A 16,612-nucleotide genomic window follows, 5' to 3' on the forward strand; every position below is an offset into this window, starting at 1 on the left:
TTTAAAGACATAGAACTGATGTATTGGATGCTAATTACAGAAGACAGAGCAAGGCCAAAGATGTTCAGTTCTTACTTTGTTTCTGTTTTCTCTGCCAAGGAAAATAAAATTTAGATTGAAAAAGAGAAAGCAAGAATGTCCAATATGAAGAAGTACAATCCAAAATTAGTGCAGTAGTGAGAAAGCATCTACCTAGTTTTGCTACTTTCAAGTCACTAGGCTTGAGAGAACTATTACACAGATTACTGAAATAACTATCATTTGTGACTATAGAGCAAGTGTCCATGAGATCTGAAAGATCTTAGAAAAGGGGAACAAGTTTTACAACCCTGAAGAAAACTAAATCCTAACCTACTTTGGGATGAAGGGAGTTAGGGGGAGAGAAGGAAGAGAATAAAATCTACAAAACAAATACTACATTTTTTTAATTATAGGAAAATTATATATATTGGAAAATGAGTCATTAGTGATCAAAGAGGCAATATGAAAAAACCAGATGGAGTTCTGGGATGAGTTAGACTCAAGCAATCAATAAAATTCTATTAAGCAGCAAGAAAGACAATATGATTAAACAAAAAGAACACTGGTTCTACCATGAGATTTCTTATGCTTTATTGCCTCTATAATCTTGGGCAAGTCACAACATTCCTGGGCTTCAGTTTTCTCAACTCTAAAATGAGGAACTTGGACTCAATGGACACCAAGGTCTATTCTAGCTCTATATCTATTATACCTTAAACCTATTATACCTTAAAAAGACAAAATATTTAAAATCCTCCTCTCAAAGAGTTTCAATCCTATCAGGGGAAGTAGTATTTCCAATATAAGTACATAGATAGGATTAAGGACTGGAACTATTATTTTCCTGAGATTTTGGAACTCCCAAATAAGGAAACTCCCAAGTCACAAAGCCAATATATGCCAAAGATGAGACTGAAAGTCTTCTTGATTTGAAAAGGCTTGAATGTATCCACTATTCCACACTATCTACTATATAAGCAGATTCAGAATAAATATAAACAAATGATATTAAAGAGTTAGAGATGAAGAGACTCTTAGAGAAGTTATGATTAAGGAGAAAGTGAGAAATTTGGGATACAAATCCATTTTTTTTTGTCTCTACACTAGAATTACTTTTTACCATCATAGGTTCCTTCAGAAGATTTAGTTGATTCTATAAAAAATAGCTTGCTATATTTTGCCAATATAGATATCCAACTCAAACAAATTAAGACCTAAAGAAATTATGTTATTGTTGGGTCATTTTTCAGTCATGGCTGACTTTTTGTGTCCCTATTCAGGGTTTTCTTGATAAATAAATATACTACAATGGTTTGCCCCTTCCTTCTCCAGTTCATTTTTATAAATAAGGAAACTGGAGTAAACAGAGTTAAGTGAATTTCCCAGTGTCACACAACTAATGAGTTTCTGAAACCAGATTTGTATTCAGAAAGATGAGTAATTCCTGACTCCAGGACTGACACTGTATCTACTGAATAACCTATTGTGTTAAAGAGACTATAGACTGGGGTAGAGTAATTATTCATATCAATTGTCAAATTTTACTGAGATTTTGTTAGCTTGGTGGGCTATTTTGCTTTTATTTGAACTGAAAAACTGATATGTGATGATATAGGCAGAATATGAACATGGTATGGAAAATATGTCCAAAGATTAAGTAAGAGCAACATTATATAATAATGGGAATACTTAGGTAAGAGACTAGATCTGGGATTTCATTAGTAAGGACAAATCCCCTGAGGAATTTCCTCTGCCAGTAAAGTTCCATACCTTAACAACTTATATTCATGGGAAGCTGTCCTGAAAATTGAGATAATAAATACTTTATCTGGACTCACAAAGCTGTAAAAAGTAGGGCTTGAAACTATACTTGGTGCTTCTCAATAGTAGTATTCACACACATACACACACACACACACACAAATCAGTTGGGACTCAATTATCTTTAGTAATAGGTAAGGACAAAAGGAAGAATTATTTAAAAATAAGTATTATATGAAATCTTTATTGCATGATCTAATAAATATTATGGTAATATGGTTAAGGAAAAATCAAAATTAAGATAATTTACTCCTAATATAGTGAAATTCAACATTTTGTACTTCAGCAAGGTTTCCTTGGCAAATACTGTTTAAAATTTATCACCTTGCAAATCTTATTTCCAAAGGACAACTAACTACTTCTTTGCCTGACTACTTGGTAAGCTATCATTTATATACTTTCAGATTTTCAAAAGTGCTTTATGAATATTATTTCATTTCATCCCCACAATCAACATAGGGGAGGTTGGTCCTATTATTATCATCATCATTTTATAGATAAGGAAACCAAGGAAAATAGCAGTTAAGTGACTTGCCAAGGATCACAAAGGTAATAAAAGTCTAAGGGAGATTTAACTCTGGTCTTCCTGACTTTTTGTCCAATATTGCATTCATGGTACCATCTAGTTATTCCTAGCAGCTAATGTACTTGATTAAAGGTTTGTTGACAATTCAAACTATTCTGCATGCATAAATAACTTTAAAAAGGCTTAATTTGAATCAAGTAAAGTCTAAGAAAGGGCAAATCTAGCATTAGGCTAGGAATTGATCAGCTGGGCAGAATGAAAAAAATAAACCCACCCAGATCTTCTAAAGTCCAGTTGGCTATGCTCTTAAATTTAAATAGACTTTCCCATAATTCAAACCTAAGTACAAATACAAAGTCTCAAGCCAAATATAAACTATTTAGGAACTAATCAAGGATCAGATTCTTTGCTTTGGGACAATAAATTTTATTTTTTGAAAAGAAAAAAAAATCATATTTTTTCTTTACCTAAAAATTATTTTCATTCTTAATTTAGAATGTCAAATGGAATGTATTATGAAAATTAAATGGATATACATTATGAAAATAGCTATATTATTCCTATCTTTTGACACAGCAATACAATTATTGGGCCTAAAGTGCAAAGAGATAAAAGACAGAAAGAAAAATCTTCCGTACAAAAATATTTGTAGTAATTGAAGAATAGATGAAGAAATTATAGCATAGTAAGGCAATGCAAAATTATTATACTATAAGAAATTTTAAATATAAAGAATTTAGAAAAATCTGAAAAGATCGGTTGTGACCAAATGCAAAGTGAAGTAAAGAAGAACCAGAAGAACAACATACACAATAACTATAAAAATGTAAAAAAAAAAAAATAATGAAAGACATCAGAATATGAATCAATATAATGGCTATGATTCTGTAATTATTAAAGGGTAAATGCATTTCTCTTAAAAATTGAAAATCTTGCTCTTTTTTAAATTTGCAAAGTTTATTTTTTAATTTTTTTTAAAAAATTAGCAACCGCTACATGTGGCAACATATAATAGTGGAAAGAGTAGTGAATGTGGAATCACCTTATCTGGGTTTTAATTCTGACATAATTTTAATTTGAACCATTATCTATTATCTCAGTTCCAGAGAAATGAAGATGAAACATATACTATTCTTCTCAATAGATAAGTAATAGATTCTAGATGTGGAACGAGGTATATGCTGCATGGTATGATCAAAAGGTCTGAATATTTTGCTTAACTCTACTTTCTTACATGGAAATCTACTTTCTTATATAAAAGGATAAATAATAATTATGTAAAATTATGTAAAAATGGAACTACAAAAACATATTTTCAAAGAATAAAAGGAATAATTTTTTTATAATACTAAACAATCATATCTGGTCTGTTAGACATTTAACTCTATACATTTTTCATTTTTAAAATGACTGTCTTTAAATTATGTAAATCTAGTTGATGTGTCTCTTCTTAAAATCCCAGAATATTATTGGTTTTTCCTTCTTTTATTAGCCAATAATATGCATTCTAAATTTTCATATAATACATTTTCATTATTCCAGGAAGAACAAAATTGCTAAGTAAAATTCTCTACAAAAGATAGTATGATATAATCCATCCACTGCATCTTTCTGATTTATGTATCACTTACATCCATTTCTATGATAACTTCAGAGGTAGTATTCAACATTCCCTGCCAGATCCTGGAAAGATCTCGAAGGTTAAACACATAATGGAATTTGGCAGGTGTGGGCAGCATTTTCATCTTGGTCATCTGCCATAACCTACGAGTCAGTGGCACCAGCTTAACCACAGAATCTCTCACTTCTTCTGAAAAATTCCTTTGGGTACAGTAGTGTCCTGCTCCAATGACTCCTAAGAATAAAAATTACATAAATTATTCAAAAATATAATTATATAGCTAATTTAAAAACAAGAATTTGAGAAAGGAAATGATACCTGCCATTTTTAAGTGTGAATTGCATTTAAGTGTTGTAATATAAATTCATTTAAATTAACATTCAAAAGGTAAAATAAAATTACAGGATATATATCATAGTGAACTATTATCCAGTCAACTGAAAAATATTAAAAACTAATGCATTTATAAACAAACTTTTAATATTTCTAGATGTGTTAATTTGGATAAACCAACAGACATTCATTCTACAATACTTCTCTTATATTCCCTAAGTCTGTATACACCACAAAATTTTGTTTCCAGTCCTAAAAAGATCTATGAAAACAGCTGCACAAATTCCCTGAAGCTTGGTACAGTGCACCCTCCACGCTGGAAACAAAGCCCTACTTTAACAAAGAGTTAAAACCTTGAGTAATAGGCTAGGAAAATGAGCAGAAAACAAACCAAAAAAAAGTTTCTGACCATTAAAAGTTATTATGGTGACAAAAAGAATCAAAACACATACTCAGAAGATGATAACAAAGTCAAAACTCCTACATGCAAAGCCTCCAAGAAAAAAAATAAAAACTGGGCTCAGGCTATTGGAGAGTTCAAAATGAAATTTTAAAATCAGGTAAGAGAGATAGAGGGAAAATGAAGGAAAGAATTGAGAGAGGTGCAAAAGGAAATACAAAAAGATAATGAGGAAAAAAATGCCCATAAAAGCAAAATTAGCCAGTTGGGAAAGAAGATACAAAAGCTCACTGAGAAAAATAATTCCTTGAAAAATAGAATTGAGCTAATGGAAGCTAATAACTTTATGAGAAATCAAAATAGAAATCAAAAAGGAAAATCAAAAAAATGAAAAATTATTTTTAAAAAAGTGAAATATTCCATTGGAAAAAGAACTGACCTAGAAAATAGATCCAGGAGAGATAATTTTTAAATTATTGATCTACCTTAAAGTCATGATAAAAAAAAAAGAGCCTGGACATCATCTTTCAAGGAAAAATGTTCTGAAATTCTGGAACCAGAGGGTAAAATAGAATTTGAAAGAATCCAACAATTACCTCCTGAAAGAGATTTCAAAATGAAAACTCTCAGAAATAATATTGCCAAATTTCAGAACTTCCTGGTTAAGGATAAAATATTACAAGCATCCAGAAGGAAACAATTTAAATGTAGTAGAGCCACAATCAGAATAACACAAGATTTAGCACCTTCTGCATTAAGGCAACGGAGGGTTTGGAATATGATATTCCGGAGAAAAATGGAGCTAGGATTGCAATCAAGATTCACCTATCCTGCAAAACTGAGTATAATGCTTCAGAGGAAAAGGTGATTATTCAGTGAAACACAGGATTTTAAAACATTCATGATGAAAAGACCAGAGCTGAATGAAAATTTTGATTTTCAAATACAAGACTTTGGAGAAGCATAAGGAGGTAATCAGGAAAGTGATATAATAAGGGATTTAATAAGAATTATTTGTTTACATTCCTACATGGGAGGATGATACTTGTAACTCATTAGAACTTTCTCATTATTAGGGAAGTTAGGAGTATACATAGACAGAGGGCATAAGCATAAGTTGAGTATAAAAGGATAAAAATGTTTGTAGTGGCTCTTTTTGTGATAGCAAAAAATTTGAAAATAAGTAGATGCCTATCAATTGAGGAATGGCTGGATAAATTGTGGCATAAGGTGGAATGTTATTGTTTTATAAAAATGATGAACAAGCTGATTTTAGAAAGGCCAGGAAAGATTTACATGATAATGCTGAGAGAAACAAGCAGAACAAGGAATGCATTATATACAATAATAGCAAGAATGTGTGATGATCAACTATGAATAATTTGATTCTTCTCAGTGATTTATTGATTTAAAGCAATCCCATTAGGCTTTGGTCAGAAAATGATATCTGCATCCAGAAAAATAAATAAGGACACTGTAAATCAATATATGCTATGTTCACTTCTTTTTTGTTTTTTATCTTTCCCATGGTTATTCCCCTTTGCTCTGATTTTTCTCTCCCAACATGATACATAAAGCAATGTGTTAAAAATTAATTAAAAATAAAATTTAAAAAAGAATATAAAGAGATAATATCTTTTTAATGATGAAATTAAGGGTGAGAGAGGAATGTATTGGAAGAAAGTGAAAGAGAGAAGTGGAATGACATAAATTATCTATCATAAAAAGGCAAGAAAAAGATTTTACAATGGAGGTGAAGAAAGGAGGAGGTGAATAAATAAATCTTACTCAAATATGAAATAGCATACATTGGCTCAAATATGAAATAGCATACACACTCAATGGGGGTTTAGAAATTTATCTTATAGAAGGAGAAGAGGACATAGGAGAGGGGGAGAGTGATTAAAGAGAGGGAATATTGAGGGGCAGAATGATTAATAGCAAAACCCTTTTGAGGAGGGACAGAGTGAAAGGAAAGAAAGTATAAATGGAGGGGAAATACAATTAGCAATAGTAATTGTAAAAAAAAATGTGAAACAAGTTTCGCTGATGGAATATTATTGTTCTCTAGGAAAAAATGAGAAGGATCCTCTCATGAAAAAAACTGGAAAGTCCTACATGGACAAAGTGAAATATACTGTGTACAAACTAATAGAAATGTTCTGGGATAATTAGCTGTAAATGACTTTGTTATACTCAGTAGTACAATCATTCACAATACTTTGAAGTATTTATGATGAAAAATCCTATCCATACCCAGAAAAGGAACTGATTTGTCTGAATACAGATTGAAGTATTCTCTATTTCTCTTTCTATATCTCTCTTTATTTTTAACTTAATTTTTCTTGAGTGTTTTTATTTTTATCAGGATAGGAGATCTAAGTTTTCTTTCACAACTTGACTTTTATGGAAATGTTTTGTATATTTTCACATGTGGCTTCTTAATTGTGGGTGGTGATAAGGGAGAGAAGATAGAACTCAAAAATATTAAAAACATGTAAAAAACTATTCTGAATGTAATGGGAAAAATATTAAATACATACATACATACATACATACATATACATTTTTAGAAGAAAGATCTTGTGAGCAGGAAAATATGTAAATGCCAATCTTTTTGTGTTTAGTCAATTATATCTCTTAGAAATCAACAAGATTTTGCAATAGTGAATATTGAAAACTATCTATGCATATATTTTGAAAATAAAAAAGCTAAAAAAAATGTAAAAATGTGTTTCTGGATCACTCCCAATTAACCTAATGATTCTCATTTTATATGATTAATAGTTTTAAAGCTTGTGTACCTTGGGATTATCTAATTCAATCTCTTCATTTTACATATAAGGAAACTAAGGTCCAATAAAATAAAGTGGCTTGCCAAAAGTTCCACAAATGGTGGTAGAGACAAGATTTGAATTAATATCCTTTGACTCCAAATTCACTTCCTTATACTAGGTACCCAAAGAGAACCCAAACCCAAACAGGGACATAAATTCTGGACTCAGATTAAGTTTGATACCCTACCAACTCAGTTATATAAACTCAGCAAGTCCTTGAACTTTATAACCTTGCTTATTATATTTTATTCTGCCCTGAATCTCTAGATCTGTAAGAGAACCTCCTCAATGTAATTTAAAATAGTAATCAATCAAGATCAGTTCTAGATATTTATCACCAGTCATAGATATATACATCACACTTAAGGTATATATATTTTTTAAACTAGATGTAATTTTTAAAAATCAGTTCTAAAGCTATTTAAAACATGAAAGCACAAACTGGCATGATGATACATTGTTCTAATGACTTCATGTTATAAAATTCTCTCTACTTTTTTCTGTTAAAAAATTAATTTTAATTCTGTAATTTATCCTGAAGAACACATTGAATCCATTTTTAGTGTTTGTACTGTATTGCTTTCTAAGCCTTAGAATGGCCTTTGTCCAAAAGCAATGGAATTCAATTTGCATACAAATCTTCAAGTCATCGACTGAGTTATTGTTAGGATTGAGATTGACAACAGCCATATTGTCCAATAGCTATCAACCCAGTGCTGCAATATATGCCAGTACTAGAGGATAGGACAGACTCTATAGAACATTCAAGTCTTTGCATTATTTTACATGAATCTGACAGGAGTTTTTAATGGGAAATAAGTTCTGGCAAAAAAAAAATCATCCATGTACTCAAGTTATTAAATGCAAATGTGTTATGTTGAATTTCTTCTACATATGATCAAGCATATTGTTTGAGAATGATAGTTTATTCTTAAGAGGATTTCAAGAATGGTGCAAGAAATCTACAGAATAAGGACCACCCAATGTTGATCCAATGCTGGCCACTAGAAAGCTTTGGAGTGTTTCCTAAGTAGACTCTGGGCAGCTTATCTGTCCCCATCCCAAATCACTTCCTCAAATCATTGCATATTCATTTTACCAAAGATCTTGTCAATAGAAGCATTTGATGGGAGAGTGCAGTTAAATATAGAAAACTGCCTCTTGAGTCTCTGGGGTATGTCATTGCGTCCTCCTCCAGGATGGATCATGGCTGCCAAAAACTGGATATCTACAATGTTTGTAAATTCCCCTGGTTTCTCAAGGTTGTAGAATCCATTTTGTTCCATCAACTGCCGAACTATCTCATTGGTAATCTTAGAAAAGAAACATAAAACATTAAAATATTTTTACACCAATTTCAAATATGTATGCTGTCAAAAATGAACTTCAGAGATACAAAAGTTGAAAAAATTGAAAATAAATGCTTGCTTATGAAAACATACTGAAAATTAGTTGGATCTTAATTTGGAAAAAATATCAGTCTTGCCATACCCTGTAACTTACCTGATCTCCCCATTCATTGATTACAGGCATATTTAGATCATCAATAAATACAGTCATCTTCTTTCCTGCTGGAGGGCCATATGTTGAGCCCATGCGCTTATCAACATAGCTCTCTATTGTCCGCTATGAAACAAGATAATCAACAGAAACATCTGTGAAAATATGAGCTGAAAGAAAATTGATCATAAAGAACTTCCTGGGAATATTTTCCATTAATATGAATTAGTCAATAAAACCCCAAATGCTATATATGCAAACAAAAACACATCTGAAGTATATGAATTATACCTATAAATTCCTCAGCTCCAATTTGAAAATCTGCTTTAATTTAGAAGGAAAGGGAATTTTAGCTTATGTGAAATTAGAATGTGCCTCAATACTGATATTATACAGTTACTTTCTCCTTTTTTCCTCTTTTGATGGCACCATAAATTCTTATTATGTAAAGACCTCAGGTCTGCTCAGAGCTTTTCTATAATCAGTATTCAGTTAACCAGGGCTGATGGCCAGAAAGCTTTAAAGTCTGTATTTTGGGTTGCATAGCCTTTCAAAGTCTGTTGGCCAGCTCTCTTAATTAAGCAGACTGCCAGCTGGCTTGTGCTGACCAGCAAAGTTAAATGAGACTGCTTTTGTGCTCAGGGAACTGGAAACATATGCAAAGTCCATCACCACTACTCTCACTCTCACTGGAACGTAAACTGGAATAGATAGCATTGTCCTAACTGAATTTAGCCACATTCAATCCATAGCTACTCAGAAAAGACTGTTCAGACAATTCAAACCAGAAAAGTCAAAATGGATAAAGAATTTCCAATGCCCAAATTAAGGAGTATAGTTACACAGGTGACCTACTAAAATAGTATCTATTTTGAATAAACATTGCAAATAGAAAATGAACCAGGGCCAAAAGTAAAAAGAATCAGAGAGTATGCTGACTAGCACTTGGGAAACTGAATATCAGCATTTTCATTGCAACATCACATTAAAATATATGGATTATGTTTTCTTTAGAATAAAAAATTTCAAGTGACCTAAATAACAATGGAAAGATCTTGATGGACAACATATTATCAATGATGATTTTTACATCATAAATATCAGAAATGATACAATCCAGGAAATATATATGATCAGAAAGGGGGGTAGATTGGTCATATAGTGAAAATAGTGGAGAATATCCTGACAGTCTAGGTACTTTGAGATGTTAAAAGACCTAGAAGATGTCTGACTAATTGGGCAAATCATCTACAGAGGATTAGTGAGAAGTCATGGTTAAGAAAAAAAGTATCAGAATGGAGAGATAGACAGTTATTTGTGGAAAAAGCAAGCTCTCAGATGCCCATTACATAGTGACACCTCCAAATTCTTCCCTGGGACTGAAAAAAAAGCCTCAGCACTTTTTCCTAATTGTGATATTCAAGGGAGAAATTAAACCAATCCTTGTGTGACTGATTAGAATTAGGATGCAGTGAAATTTTAATAATGAGAAGAGTTTGGGTGATATGTGTATATTATTTATATGGTATGATTTATAAGAAAATAGATTGTTAGTAATTTGATATGTTTATCATGTTTAAGTGGTGAATTCGTATATGTCAGCGGAAATGTGCAAAGGTAGAGATCGCTGTGCACATTTTTCTTGGCATTTTTAAGGTTCTAGAAGGTTGTGTGTGAGAGTGGGATGAAGTGTGGATTTCAGATTATTCAATAGCCAGTGGAGATTAGACCAGGAGATATAATTAATCATTAAACCTCACTCTGAAAATTCTAAAGGAAGAGTAATGTTCAATTCAACAAGATTTGTTAAACATGTGCTATGTTATAAGCACTAGGAAGACATGAAAATTACAACCCTAGCCTCAAAATTATTACATTCTCTTCATGTAAGTGACATGAAAAAGCAGATTTAAAAAAGATAAGAAGTCATTTCAGGAAACAGATACCCTAATGATTAAGGGATAAGTGCATTTTCAGGTAAGCTTTGATGGCAAGTGATTCCTGCCTACATAAATAACAAAACAAGAGAAAGACCTAGAACTGGAATCAGTCTTCAGACTGGTTACCATAAAGAGGAAGCATTTCCAACTCAAACAGGAAATGGGACTATTAAAAAATATAGGAAAAGAGTAAGCTGTGAAGAACCCAAGGAACGCAAGATCTCAATATAACAAAGTTTCCCATTTCACGTTGAGACATAATAGGAAAATTTCCTTCTACCCATATAAATATTTTTATCAGTAAAAGCTAAAGAGTTACAAAGTGCAATCTGGTTAAAACCTCACTCAATCAAAGTTATGTAGGAAATTAGCTTACTATTTCTACTGATGTAGTGAATAGCAGGAGGAGGAAATTTTCTCTATCAATGTAGGTTGGCATCTTCTCTCCTACTTGAATATTTTGAAAGTTACTTAAAGCTGTGAAAAAATGAGCGATTTGCCCACAGTCACAATAGCCTGTATATATCAGAGGCAGGCCTGGAAACAGTACTTTTTAGATACTGGGCAGCTCCAGGATCATGCTGCCCATTAAAAAGGAAATGTTTCATGAAATTTCTATCATTCTTGTGTAAGGGTAATGCTAATCTTCTCTATATCATTCCAATTTTATTATATAGCCTGTTGAATCAAGCATTTATTCAACAAATGTACCTATTGCCTACCCATGTGGAGATTCCAAAGACATATTTCTTAACCTCTAGGACTGAGTAATCTTGTTTAGGATTGCTATTTTTCCTATATTTAAACTCTACATCTATAGATGACTTAGATTTTTAAATTATTTTCTTCATAGTTTATGATTTAAAGTAAAGCAAAAGAATGTAAGGAAAAAACCCTCATATTTCTTAATGAAGAACAAACAAATTAAAAATCAGTGTAAGCCAGGATGCAACCACTACTTGTAAGAAAGGATTTTGTAAAGTTTCAAATGCCATCCCTTGGAAATCATTTCAACCACAACATATAACTTAAAAGGATGAAAAAATTCTACCATTGGTTTACTATATTGTAACCTACTCAGATTGTTTTCATAGGATATTAAATTAAAAACAATTTTAAAAATAAAACAATTCTCCAACATCAAAAATTCCTTCAATTGCAATGGTACTGCAGTCTTAGACAATCATACATACTTCTTCCACTTCAAAAAAAAAAAAAAAAAAGAATATTATCAAAGTAAATCAGGCTGCACTGGAGCATATCACAATTCAAAGCACTCTGACATCTCTCCAAACTAGGATCCATGAAACACTGATATCTGACAAAAATATAAAGCCTCTGTTGGTACACACACACACACACACACACACACACACACACACACACAGAGTTGTATTTTTTGTGTGTGTCTTCTGGATGGATTTGAATAGCCAGAAGTGGACAACAAGGTTGCCACTCTACTTCCTACACTTATAAATTCTCACTCATTTTCCCCTAATGTCACATTATAGGATGGAGACACACCAGGATGATGACAAGAAAAATGCTATTGGGTTGTATTGGCCAGTGAAAGTCTGAAATACACAAAAGAAGAGGGAGATTAAGTGGCTCCTGAGCTTTCACCCTTCACTACCTGAAAATAACACTTTGTATTTATGCATTCCTACATATAGCCTCTTTAAGGTTATATGAGCACTGGGGGCTTTATCTTGTTCAGAGAGTTTCTGACTTCACAACAATTTAGAGTTAGAGATTATTAATACTGATAATGGCATTTAGATTGGATTTTAAAGTTTTTAAAGCACTTTACATACATTATTATATACTTCTTCTAACAGCTCAATGGAGATATAATCCCCATTTCACAGATGAGAAAATTGAAGTCCAAAGAGCTGATATGACTTGTCCATAACCATATATCTAATAAGCACCAGAACAGGAATTCAAATTCAAGTCTTCTTGACTTTTGGTTGAGAGTTTCCTCTCTCCTACCATGATCCTCTAAGATCCTCTAGCTAGAGTAACAAGGACATTGGTCCCATAGGATAACAGCCCCTGAAAGTTTTATTGGAAAGTGTTTGTCAATTATTCCACATGGTGAGAAGCTGAAGATAGCATCCATCTAAAAGGAAAGGTACAATAATCTGGGTACCATGAAAAATTAAGCTATTTTCTCTGAAAATATCAAGAAACTTTTTGACTCATAAGTTTCAAATATACACATGATTAAAAGAAAAGTTACCTGGAACATCAAGGGAGTAGTTGCTGAAGAAAAGTTCAAACTTTTGACCATGTGACTTTCAGCATTATATTTCGACATAAATCCTTTGATAATAACAGTTTTAGCTGTTCCTTGCTCTCCAATTAACAATACAGCCTAAAATAGAAGGCAAATAATCTGAGGAACATAATAAAATGACTTAAAGAGAAATTTCTTTTTGACTGAAATAAAAATTTCATTTTCTCTTCCAATTTATGCAAAATAATTCAATAATGAATGAAAGGCATTCCTAATATTACTGAACTAGGGTTAATGAAATAATAGATTATAGTGAGTATGTTAATAATCTTTTTGCTAAATTACAGCTCTTAGTAGCTGAAATATTTTTAAAAATCTATTTTCCAAAGTTATTTAGTAAACTACCACATACAATTTGCTTTCAATACTTGAATGAATTCACGGTTTCAACAGTATGGATATTAATTTCACTGATACTGATCACAATTATTCTATAACTTGGTAGATGGACTAAAAGAGTTACTTGACTGATAAATTCATCATCCTCTGGACAGCATAGAGAACAGCCTCTCATAACTTAGAAAGTTGTTTCTTAGTTGATAAAATCTAAACCAGGCTTATTCTCAGGCCTCTCAAGCCATGTAGAAACTACCAGAATTTATTTTTTCCTAATTTGGCCTTAACACCCCAAGGACACAATGAGGCATTGCATTTAAGCTTCTATCTACCAATTACAGACAAAAAAGTCACAGAAATCTTACCTTGCCTTGTTTAGCAATAGTTTTAATTAGAAAGTCAGTTCTCACATTGTCTACATTTGGCACCAAGATGGATCCATATTCTGGAGTAAAGTCAGAAGGATAAACATATTCTTCAACACATGTGTTCCAGTGCATCCATATGCCTGATTAGAAGAGAGAATATTAGAGTTTTCAGAGCTAAATAAATATATTTCATATAAAACACCACCTTTAATTGTTTAAGAATTTCTGCTTATCAAGACAATTTATTAGCCATCCACACAAAATAAATACCATCAGTTTCAAAGACTAAGTACCTAAAAGGTAAATCAGAAAGGGATTAAGGAGCTGGCCTGAATTCACAAAGAGGAGGTATTAGGAAAATATGACCTCAATAGAATCTTATTTTTCAAGATGAAATTCTCCTATAACAAAGTATATAAGGGAGAATCAGACCAAAACTGGCCTCTAACAAGTGAGTGTTTGGAGCCAAACAAAGCAAGCTAGAGACAGGAGAGTCAGGATATAAACAGAAATTTGATTTCAAAGTGAGGAAAATGGCTTGCAAACAAGGCTACACCTGCCAGAGGCCCACCCTAATTGGAAGCAACTGCATTAGTGTGGGGAGATCTCAATATTTATACCTAGGGCAATACTATGAGGTATAGCCCTGACAATAAGGGGAAACAGAATCAATGAGACAATTGGATATATAACTGGGCTTAATGCTATCCAAGCTCAGAGAAAGCTGATGCTGAGAAACAATTCTAGGAATTTGCTATGACTGAAATCACTGTGAGTGCAAAAGATTGTTGCTATGTCCAGCTCAGGGCATAGTCTACTTGTTGGGCCTTAGCTCTGGAAAACAGAGTGTCTCCTAATACCTTGACATAAAAAACAGACACTAAAAATATTAAGTCTCATATTGTAGATGAGAAAACTGGCTAAGCAAGATAAAATAATTTGCCAACAGTTTCCTGAGTACCACACCAAAATTTTTTTTCTAATATATATACTTTCTAAGCACTATGCCTTAGTTATACCATTGAGGGTTTTGTTTGTTTGTTTCTTTAACAAAAAAAAAGCAGCATGGCATAGTAAAAAGAGAATCCTGAAAGCCATGACACTATGCCAGTGAACCAAATTCCTATATGACTTTGAAGTAAGCTATTTAACCTTTGAGTTCAGTAGGCAACTATCTAAAAAAATAAAACGCCGGGAAGATGCCAATTAGCATTGCTAAAGGCAGTTTTATCACCCAACAGTTCCTTATAATGATGAAATTGTAAATTAAATCCCTAGCCTTGTAATAGTTTGCATCCTTACCATAATCAAATTAATTTTAAAAGATGGAGATGAATTAATCTTTGGTTCTTTTATACATAAAGATACAATTTTGAATTTATAGCTAATAATTTTAAGTGATAACTCAGAAAAGAAAATTTGATTCTGGATATTCTATCATGTCATTATTACATAGGGATAAAGCTGGCCTTGGCACTAGGAAGATTATGATTCAATCCCTACTTCTGACTTATCCTGGCTAACTGACTGATAATTCCCTTAACCGTTCAGTGCTCCAGGCAAATCTCTTTTATCTAAAGAAATATACTAACCCATACTGTTAGAATTTCCTCTCCCACAAATTCTCTAAATCAAAGAAATCAGAATTCTTGACTTGATTCATTATCTGTATGAATATATAAACTACATGTACTAACCATCAGTTGTTACATAATAATCAAACATGGTATCTTCATTTCCATCTAAATGTGGTAAATCCAGTTTCAGTGTTTCATGAGACCTCAGCCAATTCTCCATTTTATAGCGGTCCTGCAATTCCAGTAATGCTCCAACACTCCACATCAGAGAGAAAACATATAATCTCTCCAGGTGTTCTGATGTGATATCCCCTCCCTGTTCCTATAGAATAAAGAAGCCTTCTTTTAAATACAAAATTTTCTAACTGAAATTGTTGCATGGAATTTCAATTAAAAGCATCATAGGAGAAAGAACAGATTTCTGTAGTAATAGATGAAGAAGTAAAAGGATAATTTTCTACATAAATTTAAAAGGTATATATTTTTTTCAATTATATAATCATGCTGAGTCTAAAATGGATCTCCACATTGGCTTAAAAATTGAACTTGAAAACAGAGATATTTGCTAGATATATAGAGGAGATTCTGATTTGGGATAAAGGTCAGGCTAAATATCTTCAAAGGTCCCCTTAAACATTAAACTGCTACAACTGAAAATCATGTTTTCTTAAAGAATTATTTTTATATGTAACTGCTAAATTCAACAACGTATATACAAACCACTATACATTTTGTCCAGAATTCTTATAAGCACACAATGAAATATAAAATATCCTAACATTGAATTTTAAAGTTAATTTCCTCTACACTTCTAATAGAATGAAGCACTTTAATATCAGTTTCAATTATCATTATAATACCTCATTTATATAGTTCCTTAAACTTGGCAAAGCATCACAACTTTCCTCTAAGATAATTAATGTGAATATGATATTCTCTCATTTGGCTGATGAGGAAATTGAGACACAGGACAGTTAAGTAACTTGCTCAGACTCACAAAACTAGTAAAGGTCAGGCCTGTGGTTCAAATTCA

The 16,612-nt window shown here is 32.1% G+C and overlaps 1 protein-coding gene and 1 non-coding gene across 2 annotated transcripts in view; both read right to left on the reverse strand.

Annotated features, from left to right (window-relative positions):
* Window positions 1-16,612, reverse strand: part of DNAH5 (dynein axonemal heavy chain 5) — a gene marked incomplete at its 5' end in the record, with an annotated part of 276,873 nt that overhangs the window by 118,977 nt on the left and 141,284 nt on the right. Inside the window, 6 exons of the mRNA XM_031946282.1 lie at window positions 4,000-4,223; window positions 8,659-8,872; window positions 9,063-9,185; window positions 13,242-13,376; window positions 14,000-14,142; window positions 15,700-15,901. Of these exons, the coding sequence (XP_031802142.1) occupies window positions 4,000-4,223; window positions 8,659-8,872; window positions 9,063-9,185; window positions 13,242-13,376; window positions 14,000-14,142; window positions 15,700-15,901 (1,041 nt within the window). The remainder of the gene's footprint in view (window positions 1-3,999; window positions 4,224-8,658; window positions 8,873-9,062; window positions 9,186-13,241; window positions 13,377-13,999; window positions 14,143-15,699; window positions 15,902-16,612) is intronic.
* Window positions 11,588-11,691, reverse strand: LOC111718998. The gene has a single exon (XR_002769328.1). It is a non-coding gene; the product is annotated as a U6 spliceosomal RNA (small nuclear RNA).

Source organism: Sarcophilus harrisii, chromosome 1 (assembly GCF_902635505.1).
Source record: "Sarcophilus harrisii chromosome 1, mSarHar1.11, whole genome shotgun sequence".
Taxonomy (NCBI): Eukaryota; Metazoa; Chordata; class Mammalia; order Dasyuromorphia; family Dasyuridae; genus Sarcophilus; species Sarcophilus harrisii.